This window comes from Mesocricetus auratus, unplaced genomic scaffold, assembly GCF_017639785.1.
Source record: "Mesocricetus auratus isolate SY011 unplaced genomic scaffold, BCM_Maur_2.0 Super-Scaffold_100042, whole genome shotgun sequence".
Classification (NCBI taxonomy): domain Eukaryota; kingdom Metazoa; phylum Chordata; class Mammalia; order Rodentia; family Cricetidae; genus Mesocricetus; species Mesocricetus auratus.
Window position 1 is genome coordinate 8,066,953 of NW_024429219.1, and position 23,057 is coordinate 8,090,009.

Consider the following 23,057-nt stretch of genomic DNA (forward strand, 5'->3'; position numbering starts at 1 on the left):
AGCGCTGGGAACCAGGACAGGGCGGGAGACAGGCCAAGGAGGGAGGGACCCACCTTGAGGCCGGGCAGGCCGAGGCAGCCTCCCCGAGTCACGTGTCTTGTCTCTGTCAACCCACTGCTTAGGTGTATAGAGCGCCTTTTGGTGACTTCACCAAGAAGCTGACCGCTTGTATGTCTACAGTAGGGCTGCTCCAGGCGGCGAGCCCCTCCCGCAAGTGGATGGTGACGGCCTTGGCCTGTGACGCCAAGCGGGGCTGGAAGTTTGACTTCAGCTTTTACGTGGCCACCAAGGAGCAACAGCATACTCGGTAAGAGCCACACGGGCCTGTGCAAACACCTAGACCGTTGCTTCACCTCGCCCCTCCCCCGCCCCCCCTCACTCTCTCTCTCTCTCTCTCTCTCTCTCTCTCTCTCTCTCTCTCTCTCTCTCCCTCTCTCTCTCTCGGAGTGGGGTATTAGCAAAGATTACCGCCCCACAGTCCCCCCACTCCAGTCGGCCACTCTTCCTGTCAGCTCTGCAGGGTCACCTCAGGACCTTGGCATTCGCCATCCCCCGTGCCCAGAACACTCTGAGCTTTACTCCTCCAGATTCAAGTTTCTAGCCTAGTGCCACCTCCTGGGGAAGGCTGTCCCTGTACAGAGCCCCTGCCCATCCAGGCATCACCCCCACTCAGACCCTCGGTCCAGCACCTGCTGCTGCTTCTGACCCAACTGCCACCTACTGTCAGTCATGTTGGTCTGGCATGTGACCCGTCCAGCCCCAGGGATGTGCCCCTCAGGGCAGTCTGAGAGATCATTCCGGCTTCATCCCACACTTTGTGTGGCGTCTGACAATATGACAGGCGCTCAGTAGGTCTCTGCTGGCTGGATGGGTGTGACGCACTTCAGTTATGAGGCTCTCACCCACTTGTCATAAAGCAGCAGGTTTCCTGTCCTCTCCTGCATTGTTGGGGAGTGGCATAGATTATCTGTTGTAGTTTCTACTTTACACCCAGTCTGCATCCCCTGACATGCAGCAGGTGCCTAATTGCTGCTGAGTGAGCGCTGCATTCTCCCACCTCATGGGGCCCCAAGCCTCCAGGGCAGTCTTGTCCCTGGCTTTATACCCTCGTGTTATGAACACAGCCTTATTATTACTCAGGCAAGGCTGTCTCGGCACAAGTATTTTCACAAACACCAAATGTGGGCTGTGTGTCGTCATGCTAGGGGCAGGATCGGGTAGGAGGCACCTCCGTGGGAGACAGGCAGCTACCAAGTGGCAGCAGCGTCTGGGCAGACTAGGATTCACACTCAGGAACAGCCCAGCCCCCATTCCAGAAGGGCATCTCAATGCCAGGCCTGCACTAAGCGTGCTACCTGGGGACTGTGGTCCAACAAGGAACCGACTTCAGGACATTCAGCTCCCCCATCCCCACAGGTTGACTCCACTTGGAGCAGAGAGGTGAAGTCAGGAGGCGGCGGGTGTTGAGGTGCCTCTAACTGGTTCCTTCTGCTTAAGAACCCCTTGTCTCAGGGTGGACTGTCCACTCCTGAGCCCCGGGCCGGCTTGCTCTATATGTACAGCCCTGACCTGGAGCCTGGCAACCTCCCTGGATGATGTTCTAGAAGAAACTAGAAGCCAGTGGCAAACTCAAGGTTCCTAGACTCCTCGGGTTTCGACAGTCATTCGTCTGCTGAGATGCTAAGGCTGGCCCTGGTCCTTCCTGAACTCTGGAGGACGGTCTTAAAGCTAGACACTCATGTTCCCTCCCCTCTTGTCCAGGGTTCGAGACTGAGAGCCGGGGGCGGGGGGGGCGGGGGGGGGGAAGAGCCTTGATCAGGGCCAGGTTGGTCTTGGCAGAGGCAGTACTAAAGCAAGCCACCACGCCTCCAGCCCCGGGCACGCTCTGCCCCTGTTCTGGGGGAGCCCAGCTTGATCCCCACCCTCCCTGGCCCCTGAAATGGCCTCCTCTCTCACCTCCCCCGACCTCTCCTGGCCTTCCCGACTCAGCCTGGCCCCCCTGCCTCCACAGGAAGCTGTACTTCGCCCAGTCCCACAAGCCCCCCTTCCATGGGCGCCTGTGTGTGGCACCACCCGGGTGTTTGCTCAGCTCCAGCCCCGATGGGCCCACCAAAGGCTTCTTCTACGTGCCTAGCGACAAAGGTATTTGTGGGGGCACATCCCTGGGGGAGCCAAAGGGGCCCCAGAAGCCTGGGCCCTGCCCTTGGTGCTGGTTCCGACTTCCCTGGGCCCTGCCCTCAGTGCTGGTTCTGACTTCCTCCTGCAGTGCCCAAGGCCCGCATCTCTGCCACCTTCGGCTTCAACCCTTGTGTGAACACAGGCTGTGGGAAGCCCGCCGTGCGGCCGCTGGTGGACACCGGGGCCATGGTCTTCGTGGTCTTTGGTATCGTTGGCATCAACCGCACCCAGCAGATGGACAACCACGTTATCGGGGACCCGGTACGGCCACTTTGGGAAGGCGTAGGGGGCCCAGCCGCAGCCGCAACCTTGAAAACTGACACGTGTGCATGGCCCGCCAGTCCGGTCCTCCCCATACACTCATGACACCTGCAAAGTTCTCCCCAGGCCCCTGAGGAGGCCTCGTCCCCCTGGGGGGCTGAGCAGGACTGATTGAGAATTACTCGGGAATATGGGTACATTTGGGGACCCACACTGGCCGGCTGGCTCCATTAGGGGTTGGAGCAGAGATGAGAGAAGTCATGTGTGAAACCCGTCCTCCTCTGGGGTGGGGTCTGTGACCACGTGTGATTGAAAGGCCTGAAGGCCTGGCAGGGGTACTTCCAATGACACTAGAGGACATCGTCAGGGTGGACACGGTCATGGCAGGCACAACCTCCCCAGTAACAAAAAGGAAGAAGATGAACTCTGTCTATCCAGCCCAGGTGGTCAGTGTCCACGCTCAGTGCAGGGGAGGGAGACGGAGCACGGAGGGGACAGGCAGGCACCCAAGACAGAGCTGGCTGGAAGCAAAGGCGAAAAGCATAAAGGCCAGTTGAGAGGAAGGTCAGAGGCAGGAGTAGGGGGCTGCAGGGTGAGCTGTTACTGGAGTGGAAGCGCCAAAGGGGCAGAGCAAAGGGGGCAATGGGCATCCGCGTGATGGCGTGCTGTGGTGGTAACCCAGTACCAGGGAGATGCCGGGAGGGTCTGACCCCAAGGCGGGGAGGGGGAGCCTGGGACCGAGTCCGCAACTCACTGAGTGCCCGGGCCGGTGTGTCTCCTCGGGAAAGGGCAGCGTCATCTATGACAGCAGCTTTGACCTCTTCAAAGAAATTGGACACCTGTGTCGCCTCTGCAAAGCCATCGCGGGCAACTCGGAGCTGGTGAAGCCCGGCGGGGCCCAGTGCTTGCCCTCAGGTATGTGTGGTCATGGCTGGGGAAGCTGTGTGGCCATGGTTCACACGATACAGCACGATAATGCGTGCTTAGTGTTTGGATGTCTGTGCTGGAGTGTGCCTACACAGTGCTCACAGGGCTGCTCAAACCTTTTCCAGATGCGCTTAGGCTTGCAAGTGAATAGGAACGCGCAAGGGTGTGCTAGTGTGATGTATAGGTGTACCTCAAGGGGGAGCTCTTCCAAAATTAAGAGCAAGGCCTGTAGCTGGCCCAAAGACTACCTGGTGATCCAAAATATTACTCTCCACCTCCATGCAAGTATGGGCTGCAGGCCTCTCAGTGACACGGCCCGGCATTTGCAAGCACACTGGGAGCTTGGGAGGCAGGAGAGCGTGTGCACCCGGGTACGATGTGTAGGATTGGCCACTCTTCCTGTCACAGCTCCCTCTCGCCTCTTACAGGGTACAGCATCTCCTCCTTCCTGCAGATGTTGCACCCCGAGTGCAAGGAGCTGCCTGAGCCCAACCTGCTGCCAGGGCAGCTGTCCCACGGGGCGGTGGGCGTCAAAGAGGGCCGAGTGCAGTGGATCTCTATGGCCTTTGAGTCGGTGAGCCGGGAGACACCGCGCAGTGCGCCTGTCTTGAACCCATGTCCCCTCCACTCCTGTCCCTCAACCCAGACCAGAGAAAGATACCCAGGCTTTGGCCTGGGGTTCCTAGCTGGCAGTTGTCAGTGACGAGAACTACCCCATCTGACGACACAGCTTCGTCCTTCCTGTCACGTAGGTTAACAATCTGTAGGAGGGAAGGGGACCAGGAGATGCCCCATTGTCATCTTTACGCCTCTAGGCCCTGCCAAGGGATGTTCAGGAATGTGTGTACACGCGTATGCACACAGTCATATATCACCTGGCCTGGCCTCCCTGTGACCTGGCATTGAGAGACTGTATGCACACAGTCATATATCACCTGACCTGGCCTCCCTGAGACCTGGCACTGAGTCTCTCAGGCTCGACACGGTGTCCTGCTACCTCCGTGTGGAGACCAGGGTCCCAGCCTCTGCCTGACCCTGGTGTGAATAACACTGTGGATCAGATCCCCAGTTCCCTCTGTCCTCTAATTCCCCACCTATGACGCGGGGTTAAAAAACACCTTCCCTAACTGGACCTTTAATCCCAGCACTCAGGAGGCAGAGGCAGGCAGATCTCTATGAGTTCAAGGCCAGCCTGGTCTACAGAATGAGTTCTAGGACAGCCAGGTCTACACAGAGAAACCCTGTCTGGGGGGGGAAAAAGCCTTCCCCTACCCAGCCCAGTCTGGCTGTTAAGGAGACACAGCCTCATGGAGACAGAGACCAGGTGACAAGTGGGAGGAAGTGCCTGTTCTCCAGTCCCCAAGCACTCTCCCATGGTCAGTGTTACTCTTAGTACAAACCACGAAGCCGCTGGTCTGAATCAGGGGGACTGGAGACCCCAAACCTGGTGAGTGGAATCCCAGACTGATGCATGGTCTGAAAGAAAGCTCTAGACAAGCTTTGTGTGTGTGTGTGAAACACACTATAAAACTCAGTGTCTTAATTAGTTGGCTTTTTGTTGCTCATCCCCCTCCTCCCCCCACCAAAAAAGAAGGAAGAAAAAAAGAAAGAAGGAAACTTATGAATGAAAAGATTTATTCTGGCTTTGGGTTTCAGAGAGTTCAGTCCATCATAGTGAGGAAGATGTAGCAGAGAATAGCAGAGCACATCTGGTAGATCAGGGAGCACATCTGGTAGGCCAGGAGACAGTAATGTAATGAGAATGGTGGTGTCCCACTGGCTGTCCCTTTCATTGCACCTGTCCCTCCAGCCTGTGGGGGGCGCCACCCACATCCAAGGCCAGTCACCTCGCTCAATACTCTCTAGAAACCTGCATGTGCTCCTCGCTATCTCCTAGGCATTTCTAAATATTATGGCATCAACAATAAAGATAATGTGCTACGAGCCCACCCCTTGTCAGCTTGACACTTAAATGTATCAGTCAAAGCCATGGCCTTCTATCCCTGGTCCCCTCCAAGGCTCATGTCCATCTCACAGTGGGAAAAAAAAGTATTCTTAACAGTTCTGATGTTTTTCAAAAGTCTTGATTTCAAAGTCTGCTCTGAGACTCAAGGCAAGCTCTCAGCTGTGAGCGCCTGTAAGGCTCCATGACCTATGCCTCTCGCATCCTGCATACCTGCAAACCAGCACCATGTGGGTGATGCCAAGGTCTGACACCAACTTGAGCAGTGAGTGTATGGACCCCTCGGTCCATGGCTTCAATAGCCTCTAAGTGCCCAGGTAGCTGAACTCAGAAAAACACTTCCCTGGCTGGCCCGTGTTTGCCCAGGAAAATCTTCCAAATGAGTTGTCTTTTTTTATGCACTGGAGTCTAATTCCTGAGACGTGCTTAAGGCCTTTCCTAGTGTCCTAGTTCAATGTTTGGACTTTGCTTAATAGTGCTAATCTGTGTAACAATCCATCTTCTACAGCTTCCAACGTGTTCCCTTTGTGAGCAGACTGCATAGTTTTCAAATCCTTCTACTCTGTTTTTGCTTTTGAACGCTCATTTTTACTACAAATCTGGCTAAAAGTGGACAGCATTAACTATGCCGCGACCTCAGTGCTATGCTGTCTTGAAACTTCCTCAGCCAGGTTAATTAACCTCTCACCTTTAAATGTGTCCTCTCACAATGCTTTGAGACTGTCTTAATATCTTTCTAGTCGCTGTTTGTTTTACTCAGGGTTTCTATTGCTGCAATGAAACCCATGACCAAAAGCAACTTGGGGAGGAAAGTGTTTGTTCGGCTTACAGTTCCGCACCACCGTTCATTGAACTAAGTCAGGACAGGAACTCAAACAGGACAGGAACTTGGAGGCCGACGCTGATGCAGAGGCCATGGATGGGTACTGGCTTCCTCCCCATGGCTTGCTCAGCCTGATTTCTTACAGAAGCCAGAACCACCTGCCCAGAGACAACACCACCTACAGTGGGCTGGGCCCTTCTACCCATCAATCACCAATTTAAAACAGTGCCCTGAAGGCCTGCGGACAGCCCGGTCCTGCAGAGGCATTTTCTCAGTTGGGATTCCCTCCCTTAGATGACTCTGGCTTGTGTCAAGCTGACATAAAACTATCCAGCACATTGTGACAAGGCACCCGACAAAAGCAACTCAAGGGACGCAGGGTGCAGTTTAGCTCCCAGTTCCAAGTCACAGTCCATCTCGATAAGTCACGGTGACAGGAGCTCGAGACTTCTGTTCACACTGCATTTATTGTCAGGAAGCAGAAAGTACTGAAGGCTTGCGTGTGTGAGCTCAGCTCTACACTCTTAAAATTATCATTATTACTGGTGTATGAGAGTTTGCCTGCGTGTATGTCTGTATACAGCTTGTATTCAGTGCCCACAGAGGCCAAAATGGCATGATGTGCTGGAACTGGAGTTACCGGCAGTTGTGAACTAATATGTGATTGCTGGGAATCAAGCCCAGCTCTTCTGCAAGAGCAGCCAGTGCTCTTAACCACTGAGCCATCTGTCCAGGCCCTCAGCTCTGCAATCTTAGACACTTCAAGCTTCCCTACTCAGATAATGTTGCCACTGTCAGTGAGTAGGTCTCATCTCAATTAATGTAATCAAGATGATCCCCCCATAGACACGCCCTCAGGTCCATATGACTTAGACAGCTCCTCAATGTAAGTTTCTTCTCAGGTCACTGTAGATATTTCAAATTGGCAATTAAGATTATCCATGACAGGGACATAGACAAGATGTACACAGTGGTTTGGTGTTTTTTTTTTTTTTGCTACATTATAACATGAATGGTCTTTAGTCTGATTCTCTGAGTCCTTACTCCCCTTTGAAACTTCAAGCACACAGTCATTACTGTCAGATTCCTGTATGAATACTGGTCTTTCAAACTCCCACCAGGATGGCCCAGTAAGCTCTGGTTAGTGCAGTCTAGAGTTTTTCTAGCCCACAGTGCCAAACTCTTCCAAAGTCCCCCTAGAACTACATTGTCAGGCTTAGTTACAGCAACAACCCCACTCCTGGTACCAATTTTCTGTATTGTTAGTATTCTATTACTATGACCTAAATGCCTGACTGGGATTAGGGAGGAAGAGTTTAGTCCATCATGGCTAAGACTACAGTGTCCTTCCCTCCACTCCTCCTGTTCCCTCCTCCCACCTCTCATCTGCCTCCCCCCACCCACTCCTCCTTCATCTCCATTCAGAAAGGAGCAGAGCTCCATGACATTTAAGCATAAAATTTTTTTTGTGACATTGACAACTGGGTGTGGTATCACACACCTTTAACCCTAACACTTGGGAGGCAGAGGCAAGTAGATTTCTGTGAGTTCTGGGCCAGCGTGGTCTACATAGTAAATCCCTAACCATCTAGGGCCTCATGGTGAGCCCCTGTCTCAAAAAGAAATAAAAATGTCGCTGTTGTATTATCATTGATACCATCCATTAATCACAAAGTTCCTGCCCTTCCTCCCAGCCCTTGGCAACCCCAACTATCTTCTGTCTGTGTTTAACTACACTAAATATATCACATAAATGGAATAACAGATCTGCCCTTTACATGGGCAACATGTCCTTCAAGATCTGCCCATATGTAGTGGAACTGCCTTCCTTTTCCCAGTGATGATGCCACAGCCACCTTGAAACTGGAGATGCCCTTGATCATCTCAACCACCCAACAGGGCACCCCCTTTCCAAGCTGAACCTCAGCAGCACTCACTCACATGCATGTGCATGAGCGCGCACATGCACACACACACGCACATCTGTGCACAGGCATGCTGAGGCTAGATCATAGCAAGAACAGAACGGTGTCAGTAAGAAACACAGAAGAAAGCCCTAGGTCCCTGTGAGCTAGCAGACTTCCCAAGGCCCTGTTAGCTTGGGTCATCAGCCAAGAGGCAGGCATCTGCCCAGTAGAGCTGAGAGCCCAGAAGAGAGACATCATGAACAAAAAGAAAGTTTCTCAGAGGGGGCTGACCCTAGCCAGTTTTAGGGTCATGTGGAGGGGCTTCCTGAATACAGAAGCATGGAGGATTCTAAGAGTGTTGTGTTGGTCCAGACCTAGTGGCAGTGTGTGGGGAATAGCTCAGCACCCACATCCTCACAGAACACCCTCCACCGGTGGCCACAGAGTAGCTGTCCCTAGGAAATGCAAGCAGACTCAGTAGCCTCACCAGCCCGTGTCCCCTGCAGACCACATACAAGGGCAAGTCCTCCTTCCAGACCTACTCAGACTACCTGCGATGGGAGGGCTTCCTCCGGCAGCAGCTGCAGACCTTCCCCGAGGGCTCCGCCCTGCGCCGAGGCTTCCAGACCTGCGAGCACTGGAAGCAAATCTTCATGGAGATCATAGGTGGGTGTGAGTCCAACCCTCCCCCTCCCCCCAGGCTGGGTGGTGAATAGCCACACAGAGGCAGCCACCCACATGGAGGGCACCGTGTGGTCTGTGCCACGCTTCTGTTATTCCTCAGTCCTGGCTCAGAACCCGGGGAAAGTGTGATGCGGCTGCCAGGCTCCTGATGAGAGGCCAGAGTGCGGGTCCTCTCCCGCTGGCGGCATCTGGCCACGTGTGATCTTGAATTTGGCCACATGGAAAGTAACATTTGGGCCAGCGAGATGGTTCAGCAGATAAAAGCACTTGCTATGCAAGCCCGATGAGCTGAGTCAATCCCTGAATCCCACGGCTGAGGGAGAAAACTGACTCCACTGAGTCCTCCGACCTCGACATGTCCTGGGTCACATAAGTGCACACATGCAATAGTAATTGTAAAAGTAGGTCATGGCCCTTCCTAGGACGCACCCCTCTCCGGAGGCCTGTTTAACTCGTTGAACTCCAAATAAAATTGACCTGTAGTCTCAGAGTGGTGAAACTAGCTGTACACCGCCAGTAACCTCTGTTCTGGGGTCGAGGGGAGCTACAGTCTCTTCACCCTGCGCCCCCTGAGTCCCCTCCTCTCCTGCCTTGCAGGGGTGCAGAGTGCGCTGTATGGCCTGGTCCTCTCGCTGCTCATCTGCGTGGCTGCGGTGGCCGTGTTCACTACCCATGTCCTCCTTCTGCTGCCTGTGCTCCTCAGCATCCTGGGTATGTGTGCCAAGGGTGACATGCCGGGGGGGGGGCGGGGGGGCGAGACAAGCCGGGGTGTGTGGCAGGTGACAACAGTCCGGGCTTGGGATGTGCTTGCTGGAGCAGTGGACCAGGCTGGTGGGAAAGGGACCAGGGAGGGTCCTTCTGGACCGCAAGGCAGCAAGTTCCTCTTAGCCTCCGGACACCCAGTCCTAGCAAAGGCATGCTGCCACACTCACCCCCTACAAAAAGACCCTCAGCTTGGCATTGTGTGACAGGGGCACACAGAAACTACAAGTCCGTGTTCCCTGAGGTATCTCTGTGACGTCGTCTGGATGAGTGACACGGCACTGCACCTACCTTCATCCTTTCCCTTCTCTCTGGTGTTGACCATCGTCCCTCTTGACTCCAGATGGCCCTGCTCCCCAGGGACCGTCCAGGATCACGTGGATGGGAAAAGGTCTAAGTATACATGACCGTCATGTTCGCCTTGCAGGCATTGTCTGCCTCGTGGTGACCATCATGTACTGGAGTGGCTGGGAGATGGGCGCCGTGGAGGCTATCTCCCTGTCCATCCTGGTTGGCTCCTCTGTGGATTACTGTGTCCATCTGGTAGAGGGCTACCTCCTGGCTGGGGAGAACCTACCCCCACACCAGGCTGAGGTAAGCGATCCTGCGTATCCCACCGTGACGGCTGACTCAGCTCCCACCCTGGGGCCATGGGAGGGCCCATAAGGACAGATGAACATCCCATACTCCCCGCCGATAAGCAAGCTGTGTCCTAGGAGCTGTCCCCAAGACTGCCGTGTCTCAACCCACAGCCCTGGGTGCATGGGGTGTCTTTCTAGCCACGACAGCACAGCCCTCTGATGGTGCAGTGGCGGCCAAAGCTTGCTGGAGACCTAAGGAAGGGATTGGGGTGGGATGTCTGTTGCTGTGATAAAATACCCCCGATCAACCTAGGGGAAGAAAGATTTGGCTTATAATTCGTAATCCACCATTATGGACGGGTAAGGGCAAAAACTCCAGATCTAGTCACTACTTCTTCGTCTAGGGCAGAGAGAAGTTGCCCTCTTGCCCTCCTCTGGCTTGTGCTTACTCAACTTATGCACTGTTACACACAGAGTTCAGGACCTCCCCTGCCTGGGGAATGGTGCCGCCCACGGTAGGCTGTGTCTTCCCAATCCGCCAATCATTCCCAACAGCCCAGCCGGCTGTAGACAGCCCCTTATTGAGACTTTCCTCCCAGGTGATTGTAGGCAGTGTCGAGTAGACTACTAACACTGTCCTAGGCTTGATGTGAAAGCATTGACAAAAGGTGACACCAAGCCAGCTACACTTTTAATCACTTTTTAGTTAAAAGAATGGAATAACTCCAGTCAGAGCTCCCATTTTTAAGGACCCGCCATGCGTACCCTCCTGTCACTTATCCATTAGCACGTCTGCGCCCTGTGACCCTCCATCACTGTCCCGCTTATGGGGTGGGAGCCAGCCTCAGGCGGAGCCGGCCTGGGGCGGCAGTATCTGCTCACCTTCTCCAAAGCCAACCCCCAGGCCTGTCCTCCCTCCCTCCCCCCTCTCTGATTCGCCCTCTCTCTCCCCGCTGCCTCAGGATGCCAGCTCTCAGCGCCAGTGGAGGACGTTGGAGGCAGTTCGGCATGTGGGCGTGGCCATCGTGTCCAGTGCCCTCACCACCGTCATCGCCACCGTCCCCCTCTTCTTTTGCATAATCGCCCCATTCGCCAAGTTCGGGAAGATCGTGGCGCTCAACACGGGCGTGTCCATCCTGTACACTCTCACCGTCAGCACCGCCCTGCTGGGCATCATGGCCCCCGGCTCCTTTACCCGGACCAGGACTTCCTTCCTCAAGGCCCTGGGTGCTGTGCTGCTGGCGGGAGCCTTGGGGCTGGGGGCCTGTCTTGTGCTCCTGCGCAGTGGCTACAAGATCCCCCTGCCCAGTGGGGCGACGCTATAGCCCTGTGCTTGGGTCCTGATTCAGCATCTCATCCTGAGACTCGGGGGCCTCTTTGTTTTCTGGCCCAGTTCCAACTAGTTCTGCTCGCAGGTTTCGTGGAGCTGGGACCCAGAACTGCGTGGGCCGCACCGCCTTCATCACAGCTCAGACAGGGAGTGAAGTCAGACAACGCTCCACCCTCTGGGCTACAGCCCCTTGACTGAGGCCCGCCTGACCATGGGGGATACCGACCCCCCTGCCACACCTAGTCACCACCAGACAGGTGACTTCCTTACCAGGGTCTCCTCTCACACTGCTTCCATGTTCGCAACCTGATTGGATGGGCGTTCCAGGACTCCCACTCTACAGGTGTGGAAACTGAGGCATCAGGAGGCAGGGACTGCCCGGTGGCTGGATCAGGGCAGAGCCAGAGTTGCCTCAGAGCACAGGGCTCCCTGGGCCTTTGCAGGAAGAGCACAGTGGATTGGGGGGGAACCCCCCGACCACACCCCTTCAGCTTTATATAGCCAGTGCTTGACGGCCCCGTGGTCCTCGCCAGGCCTGTGTCCAGGCCCAGCAGAGACAGAGGCACTTGCTGAGGTCATGCATGTCCCAGCCCCAGCCCCGGCCTCCAGGGAGCCTGGCTCAGCCACCCCACAGATCCCAAACCTCACCCCCCCACACCTGACTGAGAATGGAGGAGTTGTGTGCGGTGCGGAGCTGCACGCACAGGGAGGGGCTGGCTGCACCAGCCGCCTGCTCACAGCAGATGGTCCTTATTAAAGTGAGACGAAACTGCAGACCACTGCTATTAACACAAGCATTTTCAGCCTCGCTGGCTCCATCATGTTCTTAAAACTGAAATAACCAAGTGTCCACACGCAGCCCGGCACAGAGGGTGGCAATGGACCTGGACAGGCGCGGGGGTGGGTAAAGGAGTGTCCAGTATAGAGGTGGGGACACTCTGGGCTCAGTGGGAGGCTGGGACCTCCCAACGGGAGGTTGGGTTCAAGGGATGCTGCTGACTTCACGGGGCCTATCCAGCCCCACAGTTGGGCGTCTTTGAAAGCCTGCCATTGTGACAGTCACTGGCCTTTCTGGGAATAGACACCGTGATCCGTCGGGCTTATGGCTGGACACAGCTTGAGCTGGGACAGATCCCTGATGGGGAGAGAGGAATCCAGGGTGGTCCACACACCAGCTCACCTGGTCACTAATAGGCGTTGAAGGGAGGGCTGATAGCGCTGCGTCCTTGCACAGTGCGCACCTAGCATGGGGCGGCGCCCAGTGTTTGTTTGTTGAGGGAACGTGAAACTTTGGCCCCACCATCCACAGTGAAGAAACAGAATGCTCACTGTACGGGCTGCCATGCTACACAGCAGATGCTCTCCTCAGGGTTGGTACTCACTTCCTGAGGGGCCATGACGGCACCACAGATGTCTGCATTGGAAGAGGTCCCTCAGCTCTGATAGGAGGGCTGTTCGCTCTGGGAATCCAAAGAAGGGATCTGGTCCAGCGCGCCCCCCACCCAGGCTGCTGGGTACCTGCTGGCCTCCATGAATATGTCATTTTATGTCCTGTCTCTCTCTAAGAGAGACATCTGTCATGCTGGAGTTGGCCTCACTCCATCTTAACCTTGTTGGCTTCAGAGACCTCACTCCCAATAAACTCTTGTCCGTGGCGACTAGTCATCAGGACCACAGCATACATGGGGGCAGAGTGGTCACACACAGGAGTCCGGTCTTTCTTCTTTTGCAGGGGAGTTCAAGATGGGGTTTCTCTGTGTAGCCTGGTTGTCCTGGAATTTATGCAGTAGAACAGGCAGGCCTTGAACTCAGAGAGTCATCTGAGTTCATGCCTGGGACTAAAGGCACGCACCACCACACCCAGCAGGAGTCCGTTCTTCTTCTAGTCATCACGGGTAGATGATGCATTCAAGGGAACCAACGCATGAGAGACGGGTTTTCCTGTATCACGAGCCAGACATGGAGCCTAAGTGTGTCCCCGAAGGTATATAACCTCTCACAGAGGGGATTGTATTACTAGGAGGCCGGAGGCTACAGTCAGATCAAGGGGCCTTGAACACTGCAGCAAGTTCTTGGATCTGCCTAGCACTCTCTTTTCTTGGTAAAGCTAGAGCCCTGGGAGGGCCTGGCACTGGGGGAAAGGTCTCAGGGAGCAGGCTAGCTCTGACCCAGGCTTCTGGAGCCGTTGTGTGGCAGCCGCATACACAGGATCCATCTAGCTGACCACAACTCGGAGTGTGGTGTTAACGGCAGGTCCAGAGAGTTGGAAAGGGGGCTGGCAGATTGACAGCACATCCCAAAAGGACTGATGTCTCCAAGACCTTGTCGTGAGATCTTCCCAATAACCCAGTTTAATGTAGGGCTGGTTCATTTACATGCTGCCCGCATGACACTTGCTCACTGGAGGGAGAGCCCTGCCTGGCCCATTACTTTAAAGGAATAGCTCATTTTTCCCTGGACCTCTACCTTTTCAGAGGGCTGTGGGGATGCTGGGCAGGTGGGCTGAGGACAGAGGGGGACTGTGGTCCAGGCTCCCTAGCTTCTGGGCATCTCTGTGCCCCTCGGGACTCCTGTAAATCAGCCTCCAATATACAGATGAACGGTCTGGGTATCGGGGAGGACAAGTGTGTACGGCACCCTGGCTTCTAGCCGGCTTACTATCTCCTCCAAGAATGGCAATCTCAACATCCAATCGTAGCTTCTCAGCCATACTTCCCTGCCTTCCTCCCGGGAGCCGCCGTGTAGTGACTAATAGACCCAGGGTGGGGGCAGGTCTGGGGAAAGGAGGTGGTAACAATTTGGGTGCCCTGGGGAACTTGGGCTACGTGGCTGTCTGCCTCTTTGATCCCCTTCATCTTCTTTGTGGCTGCTGGCACCACCGGGTCCCAGAGGTACCAACTCCTGGGAACAGAGGCTTGACCTTCCTTTGACGCCAGTGAGGGCTGCAGTCTTAATAGGCTTCAATGAGCTTAATGAGATCTCTGTTCACTTGAGCTCAGCAACCAGCCTGGGGGACCCAGGACGGGCAGGCATCGGTGTGCCAAGGTGACAGTCCTCCGTATGGAGGAGGGGCTAAGGGCATGCGTGGGGTCTGAGGGAGGCCGCTTGGCTTCACTTCTCCACCAAAACCAGATGTCAACGGCAGCTGATTTTAAGGGTGGCTACTCTGCTTTTAATGGGTGTTTCTTGTCCCTTGAGAATCCTCTGTGTGCCTCAGTCTTGTTCCATTAAGGAAGCTGCGGCCAGAGACATGTCCCTGTCCTCCTCAAGCTGCGAAGACCAGATGGGACTGTGCCCACCACCCCATCTGCCAGAGGCTGCTGTGTTTTGTCCCAGGGAGAGTGGGGGAACAATGGCAGTCTCTCCAAACAGAAGCCCATCTCTGCCTGGTAGATGTAAAAGTTTGGCGGTGAGGCTATGGGGAAGCAGGTTCTCGGTATCTCCTGTTGGAGTGTGTAATCTGCTCAACCATGCAGGACTGCTTGTCAGTAGCAGAATTATAGCCACGCCGCCCTTTGGATTTAGTACCCCTGTTCCTGCGAATTAATCCTGCAGGTAAACTTAACCCTGGCCAAGTGCAGAAGGTATGCACTGACGATCAGTCTGACTTATCAAAGAACTAGGGTCCCCCACACCCATCAGCACCAGAACAGAGGAAGTGAGTTACATAGGTCTGTGCTCTGCAGCTGAAAATCAAGGAGGGGCTTCCTAGGTGCGGGGATGCAAAAATTGCCAGTGAAGAGTAAATGAGAGAGGAGGTTGTAAAACTGTGTGGGATACACTAGCTTGTGTGTTGGAACAATACCCAAGCAGGTGAGAACCCGTGCTTGTTTTGCTTTCTGTTTGCATGTGCATTAAATAATTCCGGAGAACAATACGAGGAGAAACTGAAACCGCGGTTACCTGTGTGTGCCAGTGGGGACGCTACTCTGAGGCAGAGAGCCACCGAGGAAGCCTCCCACCATAAATCTTTGTGCACTCACTGTTCTGACTGCGGGAATCGATCACGTAGGTGATTTTCTTGTGAAGAGAGGGGTGGCTGACACCGGCTTCTCGCGAAGCACACTCCAGCAGCGGGAGGGAGACGAGGGGTCCCACTGAAGGCCTCGACAAACAGGAGCTGACGTTCGTTACATCTGATGCCCTTCCAGGAGCTGCTGGGGGCAATGCCAGGTACCCATCCCGCCACATTCTCCAAGCAAGGACAGGGTTGGAGCTAGAGAGACTGGCGTGATCAAAGCAATGGTGGCCCTGATCACCTCCCCGCCCCGCCCCGCCCGGGTGTGGACGAATGGGCAGTGAAGACACTCAGGATGGGCTGCCCTGGGTGGCAGGGGGTCACAGCTCGGCTCTCATAATAGCACCTTCACTCTGCCTCCGCTGGCCTTGTGTCTGAGCAAGCCACACACTCCGTCTTTACCTGCTTGCTCATCCGTTAAATAGAATAATACCCACTGAGTATGGTCTCTGTGCTTTAATAAGGTGATGTTTGCCCAGGCCGTGGCCACGGTAATGCCTGTCATGCCATCTTCTCCGTCATCCTTGTTATCAGACAGGCCTCTCCCAACCCTGAGAAGATGGATGTGTTTAGGGTTCCAAAACTCCTCAATAAGCAGCAGCTAATCCCTCCCCAGCTGTCCACCCCCCTCCCCAGCTGACTGGGGTGGAATACGCTTTTTTCCCCTACTGACAGCAAGCCTGGGGCGGGACCCGCGTTGTTCAGTGGGATAAGGCAAGCAGGAAGCAGTAAAGGCTCAAATATGGGTGCCCCTCTGTGTCTCTGCCTCTCTGAGTAAAGGACACGGTCCCCAAGCCTCCTGGCTCCAGGAAGCTGAGAAGTCAGTGGGATCAGCTTGACCCCACCTCTGGCCTGTAGCCAAGCCTAGATGGGCCTAGCACAGATCAGACTCCAAGTGGACAGGAAGTGATTAGTCCTGGAAGACCCTGCGTTTGGAGGTGTTTGCTATGCAACACTACAGCCACAATAGCCGAAGCCCTGCTTAGAACCTCTAGAGTTCAACTGAGGGTTCTTCACACGGCTTTCGGGGCTCCGCAGGGTCTCACTGTCGTGTCCCCACTCTCATTTCGTGTCACATCCACCACGTTGCCTTCGGGCCTCTCCTAACCAAGCTCCACCCCTAACACGTGCAATGCTGCAACTCACCCCTAACCTTTACACGAGAGCGATCCTCATCTTGAACCCACGGCACTGTCCAGTGCCTTCTTTCCCTGTAAGAGTTGGCTTCCTCCCAGAAGCCTTTTTTGGGGACCCCAAGTGTGGGTTAGTCAACACACAGCACCTAGCCTTCCTTTCGTGCCGTTCTTAACGACTTGGCTGTCTCCCGCACTGGGCGGAGGGTGCTCCATGGATGCCAAGGATGGGTGTCCAAGTTCTTTACATAATGTATACACTGTAAATACTGACTGAATACACACACACACACACATGCGCACACACACTAAACCTCCGTCTAGATGAGAAATTGGATGATCTCCTATGATGGAGCTGTATCAGTTACTGTTCTATTGCTACGAAGAGACACCAGGACCAAGACAACTTTAAAAGAAAGCGTGTGACTGAAGCTCGCGGTTTCAGAGGGTGAGTCCGTAACAATCACTCACTGGTTAGCTTGCCTGGCATACCCAGTGGAGAACAAATGGGCATCCTATCTCAGCAAGGTGTGCCAAGAGGACTGTCCTCCGATCACAAACACTTTGGCACATGTAGCTACATATTCACACACACACACACACACACACTGTCGGGTGCGGGTGTGCTTAATGAAGGAATCTGGGCATAGACACACACAGATAACATGGCCATCCAGAGATACATGCCAGGTGAAGTTGGAGAACACCTATGGACAGCAGAGTACCCGAAACTGGGGAGTGGCAAGGATGGAAGCCACAGGCTTCACCAGACCACGGGCTGCTAGCATCCTGCTTTCCTGCCTCAGAACCAGAAGGCCTCACATGTCCACTTTTGGTACTTTATTAGGGTAGCTAGGCAACCAAGATGCCAGCATCCTTTATGCAGTAGAAGGGATGCTGGCTGGCTCTGACCTAGGTCTGGTGTCACATCCAAATGGACCAGGAAGTGGGGTCTGTTGGGTCAAATGCTGGTGGAGCGATGCCGTCTGTCTGTCCGTCCCGCCAACGGAGCTGAGAAGTCCTCTGCGATGGTTTGCAGAATCGGGTTCTGTGAGAGAAATGAAAGCAGCCTGTGGGTCGTGATCAACCACTCCCAGACTTCATGTGCTGAACAAGGCAAGGACACACTTCACACGGTGTTGTTGCAGCCAGATCTCAGCAGGGCATGTGGCAGAGGCCACAAAGTGATGATACACTGAAGTCTATTTTTTAAGCAAAAATCTTTACTCACAGTTTAACTGCAGTTTCCAGGATAGTGCTGCCATGGGGCAGACACTAAAAGACTAATGAATTCCAGCTGCTTGGCATGGAGGTCCTGCCTGCCCACAGGGCCCACCTGGTGCTACCGCCTATCGGCAGGTGCCCAGTCCATAGGAAAGAAGCTGCCTCTGAAGGCAGCAGCCTCGTTCCCGTGACAGGGGCTGTGGGAAACCCACAGGCTGTCAGCCGCTGTGCTCTCCTTCATCCCAGGAATCCGCTTCACAGGTTCCTGTCTTCCGGTTCAGACGGAGGCAGTGAATCCCTGTGAAGAGAGCAGGCAGAGGCAGCTGGGAGAGGGTTAGCCCTGCTCTACTCTGTGCTCCTCCCCAGACTGTCGGCAGAGGCAAACGGCAGCCACGCAAGCACTCACCAGCATCCCTTTCCTGCCTTAATTGCCTGAGACACTCGAAGGCTCTTGAGTAGCTGCAGGTCACAGGCTCAAAAGCCCGAGGAAGATGGCCAAGCTCTGTGTCAGAGGAGAGCAAGGGAGAAGTGACACCCATGCTCGCATCCGCCAACCCCGAAACCCAATTCGTAAAACGAAAATCTGGTGTGACATTCAACTAAATTAACAATTTATAGATAATTCACAATGCTCATATCATTAAGCAAATGCACTTTAAATTGATTTCAAATTAGTGGGCTAATGATTTCCCTCGGGACCGGTCTCCTCCAGCCCCCAGCGTGGTGTTTCTAATAAGAGGTAGGTGCGATAACAGCCTCTTTATTCCATAATTGAAGCCATAATTGAACTCGAGGTCACATCCAAGGGCCCTATTGATCCTCATGGAGAGGGAAAGTGCTGACAGTGACCATCCTTGGGCCAGCAGGGCTAGAGGGGCCACTGAAACTCCTGCAGCTGTGGCAGATTTGAAAGCATTTCCTGTATGACCTACAGGTAACCTGGATGGCTAATAGGAAAGTTAAGTTCCCTTGAGACTGAGAGCGTCCCCAACCCCAGATTCAGAATATTCCAAGATGTGTAGGGAATCCACAGAATCCTCCAGTATCCCCAAGGCTCCCAGGTAAATACTGCATCCTACTGTGACTCTGTCATGACTCACCATCTGCCTGCCCCCAAAATTCCAGGCTGAGAGAATCCAAACCAAGCGAACGCCCCCCCCCCGCAAACAAGCTAATCCCCACTCCGCACACACACCCATGCTATGCCCAGAGCCCTTTAACCTTCAACTCAGCCCAGCAAAGAGCCCCCTGGATGTGGATGTCGGTTCAGGATGAGAACGCCGTTAACCCAGTCCTGATCCAACGTCTCTCAGCACCAAGTGTTGCCTGTCTCCACTGCAGCTGCAGATGGGGTCCTGGGCATCTTCTGCTCCGTCTCAAGAGAACTCAGGGGCTTTACTTTATTCTGTGCCAGCCCTTGGGATGTTTTGAATTCAGAGGGCAGGGCAGTGGGAGGAGAAACAGCTGTGGGGAGAAAGGAGGCCAGAGGGAAGGAGGGGAAGGGGGAGCCAGAGGGAAGGAGGGGAAGGGGGAGCCAGAAACCCAGTGAAAACAGGAGTGAGAGGAGAGAGGGAGACTGACGGCAGAGCCTGGGAGACACAGAAGGGGCAGCAGCAGGGAGCACAGAGACACACAGACTACACATGTATGGATGGACACACACATATGCAGACATGCACCTATGCACATAAACACATAGACCAGTGGTTCTCAATCTTCCTAATGCATCCGCCCTTTCACACAGTTCCTCACCTTGTGGTGACCCCCCACACACACACCATAAGATTATTGTGTTGCTACTTCACAACTGTAATTTTGCTACTGTTACAAATCATAATGTAAATATCTGATATGCAGCCCCTATGGAGAGTCATGACCCACAGGTTGAGAACCACTGAAGTAGATATAACACACAGACATATGCACATATACAGGCCAATGAACACTCAGATACACACACACAGACACACAGAGAGAGAAATATACACATCTGTACACACAGACATATACACAGAAAGACAGACACGCACAGGCATATGCATACAGACACAGTCAGAGACATATACATACACAGACATGCACATATATAAATACACAGGCCTACATGGACAGATTAGCTTCACAGAAAAGTAACTATATAGCTGAAAACCTTGTGACTTCAAAGTCAGAGTGCACAGTCATCAGGACGAGGGGGTTGGGGCCCTCGTGAACAGATCAGCGTTGAGGACAGTGGGAAATATTCCCCTTGCTCTTGAGATTACTGCACTGTCTGTGGTCCAGCTTGTGCCTTGGGATTACTTAAGCCCGGAGGCTGGGTAACGGGTCGGTAAGAGCCAATACAGGCATGAGGAACAGATCTGAAAGAAAGCTGGGCCTGGCCACACACGTGCCTGACACCCCAGTGCCGGAGGGGGGCATGGGGTAGGAACAAGACAAGCAATGGCTGACTGCCAAGCTCCAGGGTCAGTGACAGACTTTATCCCAAGGGAATAAGGTGGAAATGATAGAACAGGACACTCCGTGTGCTCCCCTGTGGTCTTTGTATGCACTCAAATGGATGTGTGAACACACACACACACACACACACACACACACATGCATGCACACACTCGCATGCACGCACGTGCACACACACACTTTCCTAAAAACTGTGCATCAGCAGTCCATATATTGCCCGTGAACCTCAGAACGCCTTTGGGAAAGGTGAGACTGTGGGCAAGCACTTTCTCCTTTCACGGCCTCTGTCCCCATCTTGTTCTTGGAGCACGATGCTTCCTGCAGATTTTAAGTTGGTCTTTGAGTGTCCAGAACACACGGGAGGGGGGAGCAGGGAGGGAGACACAAGCCCTGCTTGACTGGATTCTTCTCTCAGTCACAATCTAGCCACGGATGTGGAAGAAAAGGAGGGGGGTCACTCACTACACACCCAGTGTCATCTCATTCCGGTTCCATTACAGACCGGGTCATGTCAGTGATAGAGAAGAAGGCAGGTGTGTGTGTGGGGGGCTGCCTCTGTTCCAGGTAGAGGTTAGCAGAGAAGTCATCTGATCAATACTGATCAGTAAAGTGCCCCAGAAAACACTTCCAGAACATCGTCTCCACTGGTCAGGAGAAAAAGGCAAAGCAAGGAAGGAGGAATTAATTTTGTAATGACTGTAAATCAATATGACCAATGTGAAAACTGATGCCTTCACTGCGATTCAGCGATCCCTGTCCTGAATACACACCTGGCACAGCTGGGTGTTTTGCCCATCCAAAAAAAACTGCACAAAAGTGTGGTCAGCTCCCTTCCAAATAAACTGGAGAGAGCCCCATTGCCTGTCAATGAAGGAGCAAATGAACCACAGTGAATTATCACACACAAAAGCGCTGTACATCAACGAAGAATAAACTCTGGTGCACAACAGAGCTGAAGGCGTGACGTGGAGTGAAGGAGGTGAGACGGGGGAGGGCACACTGAAGAGTCCTGAAGTTAGGGAGTAAGAGAGACGTATCTGTAGCGACAGCTTGCAGGGAAACAGCTACCCTTACAGGAAGTTCTACGTGTACGGAGACTTAGGTGCCTGCTAGGAATCCTGTAATTTCATCTAGATAATCTCTCTCTCTCTCTCTCTCTCTCTCTCTCTCTCTCTCTCTCTCTTTCTCTCTCTCTCTCTCCCTCTCTCTTTCTCTCTCTCTCTCCCTTCCTCCCTCCCTCCCTCTCCCTCCTCTGCTATAGACTTAAAATTTGTGTGAATGTTTTATACACAGAAATGTTTGACATTTTTGAGATAGCATCTCACTTCGTGGTCCAGGCTAACGTTGAACTTTTTTTTTCACTTTATATTTATTTTATTTTTGGTTTTTCGAGACAGTGTTTCTCTGTATTGTTTTGGAGGTTGTCCTGGAACTCGCTCTGTAGACCAGGCTGGCCTTGAATTCACAGAGATCCGCCTGCCTCTGCCTCCCAAGTGCTGGGACTAAAGGTTTGTGCCACCAACCAACGCCCAGCTATTTTTTTTTAATTTTAGAAACAATCTTATTTTACATATCAGTCCTCCCATTCCCTCGCCCTCCCATGACCCCCTCAACCTAAACCCCACCCACTCCCCAAGGATAGTGAGACCTTCCATGGGGAGGGGCCATCAGTGTCTGTCACATCATTGGGGGGGGGCTAGGCCCTCTTTAGTGTATCTGGGCTGCAATAGTTTCCCTCCATAGGGAATGGGCTCCCAAAGTCCATTAAACACTGATTCCACTGTTAGAGGTCCCATAGACTGCCCTGGCCTCCTAGTTGGCACCACATTCAGAAGTCTTGGTTCCATCCAATGCTGGTTCCCCAGCTTTATGACAGGGGTCTCCATGCTCTCACTAGGCCAGGTCAGCTGTTTCTGGGGGTTTCTCCAGCACTGTCTTGGCTCCTTTGCTCATCCCTCCCCCCCTCTCCACAACTGGATTCCAGGAGTATGGCTCAGTGTTTAGCTATGGGTACCTGCTTCTGCTTCCATCAGCTACTGGATGAAGGCTCTGGGATGGCAACCAAGGTAATCATCAATCTCATTATAAGGGAAGGGCATCAAAGGCAGCCTCTCCACCGATGCCTAGATTCTTAGTTGTGGTCATCCCTGTGGTTCTCCGAACCTTTCTCCAGTGCCAGACCTCTCTCCAAACCTGTACTGGCTCCCTCGATCAAGGCATCTTGCCCTCCTCTATTTCTCCCCTGTCTCAGTCCTCCTGATCCCTCGTGTTCTCCCCCCCTCCCCCTTCCTCCTCTCCCCTTCCTACCTCCCTCCCCCTCCAATTTGCTCAGGGGTTCTTGTCCCCCTCCCCTTCTTCAGGAGACCATGTGTCCTTCTCTTGGAGTCCTCCTTGTTTCCTAGTTTCTCTGGTGGTGTAGACTGTAGCTGGTAGCCTTTGCTCTATGTCTAATATCCATATATGAGTGAGTACATACCCTGCTTGTCTTTCTGTGATTGTAACCTTGGACTTTCAATCTTCATGCTTCAGCTTCCCTTGCTAGGGTTGTGTGGCCTTTCTAACAAATATTTTTATATTATTCTGCCACATGGGGTCCTTGTGTTCCATCTTGAGGGGAGCTGTGTCACATGTGGGAATCCCTGAGCATGGGTCTCCAGACACAGGGTCACTACAAACCTTGGAATCTAAGTCTGGGAGACAGCTGTGCTAAGTGGGGTCTGTGAGCCGAAGTCTGTGGCACCTCTACCTGTACTTACAGCACTCTTGGTAGGTTCCAAAATACCCCAGAGAGATGCTAAAATGGCTGAGA

At 53.6% G+C, this 23,057-nt stretch overlaps 1 protein-coding gene and 1 long non-coding RNA gene across 4 annotated transcripts in view; one reads left to right on the plus strand and one right to left on the minus strand.

Annotated features, from left to right (window-relative positions):
• Disp3 (dispatched RND transporter family member 3) overlaps positions 1-13,081 on the plus strand; it is a 53,440-nt gene extending 40,359 nt beyond the window's left edge. For 2 of the 3 annotated variants that reach the window (XM_040734996.1, XM_005079331.4), the window contains exons 13-21: positions 123-307; positions 2,012-2,142; positions 2,267-2,439; positions 3,228-3,354; positions 3,795-3,940; positions 8,566-8,725; positions 9,341-9,454; positions 9,933-10,099; positions 11,049-13,081. In XM_040734996.1, coding sequence (XP_040590930.1) covers positions 123-307; positions 2,012-2,142; positions 2,267-2,439; positions 3,228-3,354; positions 3,795-3,940; positions 8,566-8,725; positions 9,341-9,454; positions 9,933-10,099; positions 11,049-11,411 — 1,566 coding nt within the window. In that variant the 3' untranslated portion in view covers positions 11,412-13,081. The other variant, XM_040734997.1, reaches the window with a different exon arrangement.
• Positions 13,082-17,392: 4,311 nt separating this feature from the next.
• Positions 17,393-19,254, minus strand: LOC106021885. Its single transcript, XR_001197022.3, has 4 exons — positions 19,013-19,254; positions 18,198-18,293; positions 17,799-18,089; positions 17,393-17,615 (listed from the first exon to the last, which is right to left on the minus strand). It is a non-coding gene; the product is annotated as an uncharacterized LOC106021885 (long non-coding RNA).
• Positions 19,255-23,057: the final 3,803 nt, after the last annotated feature.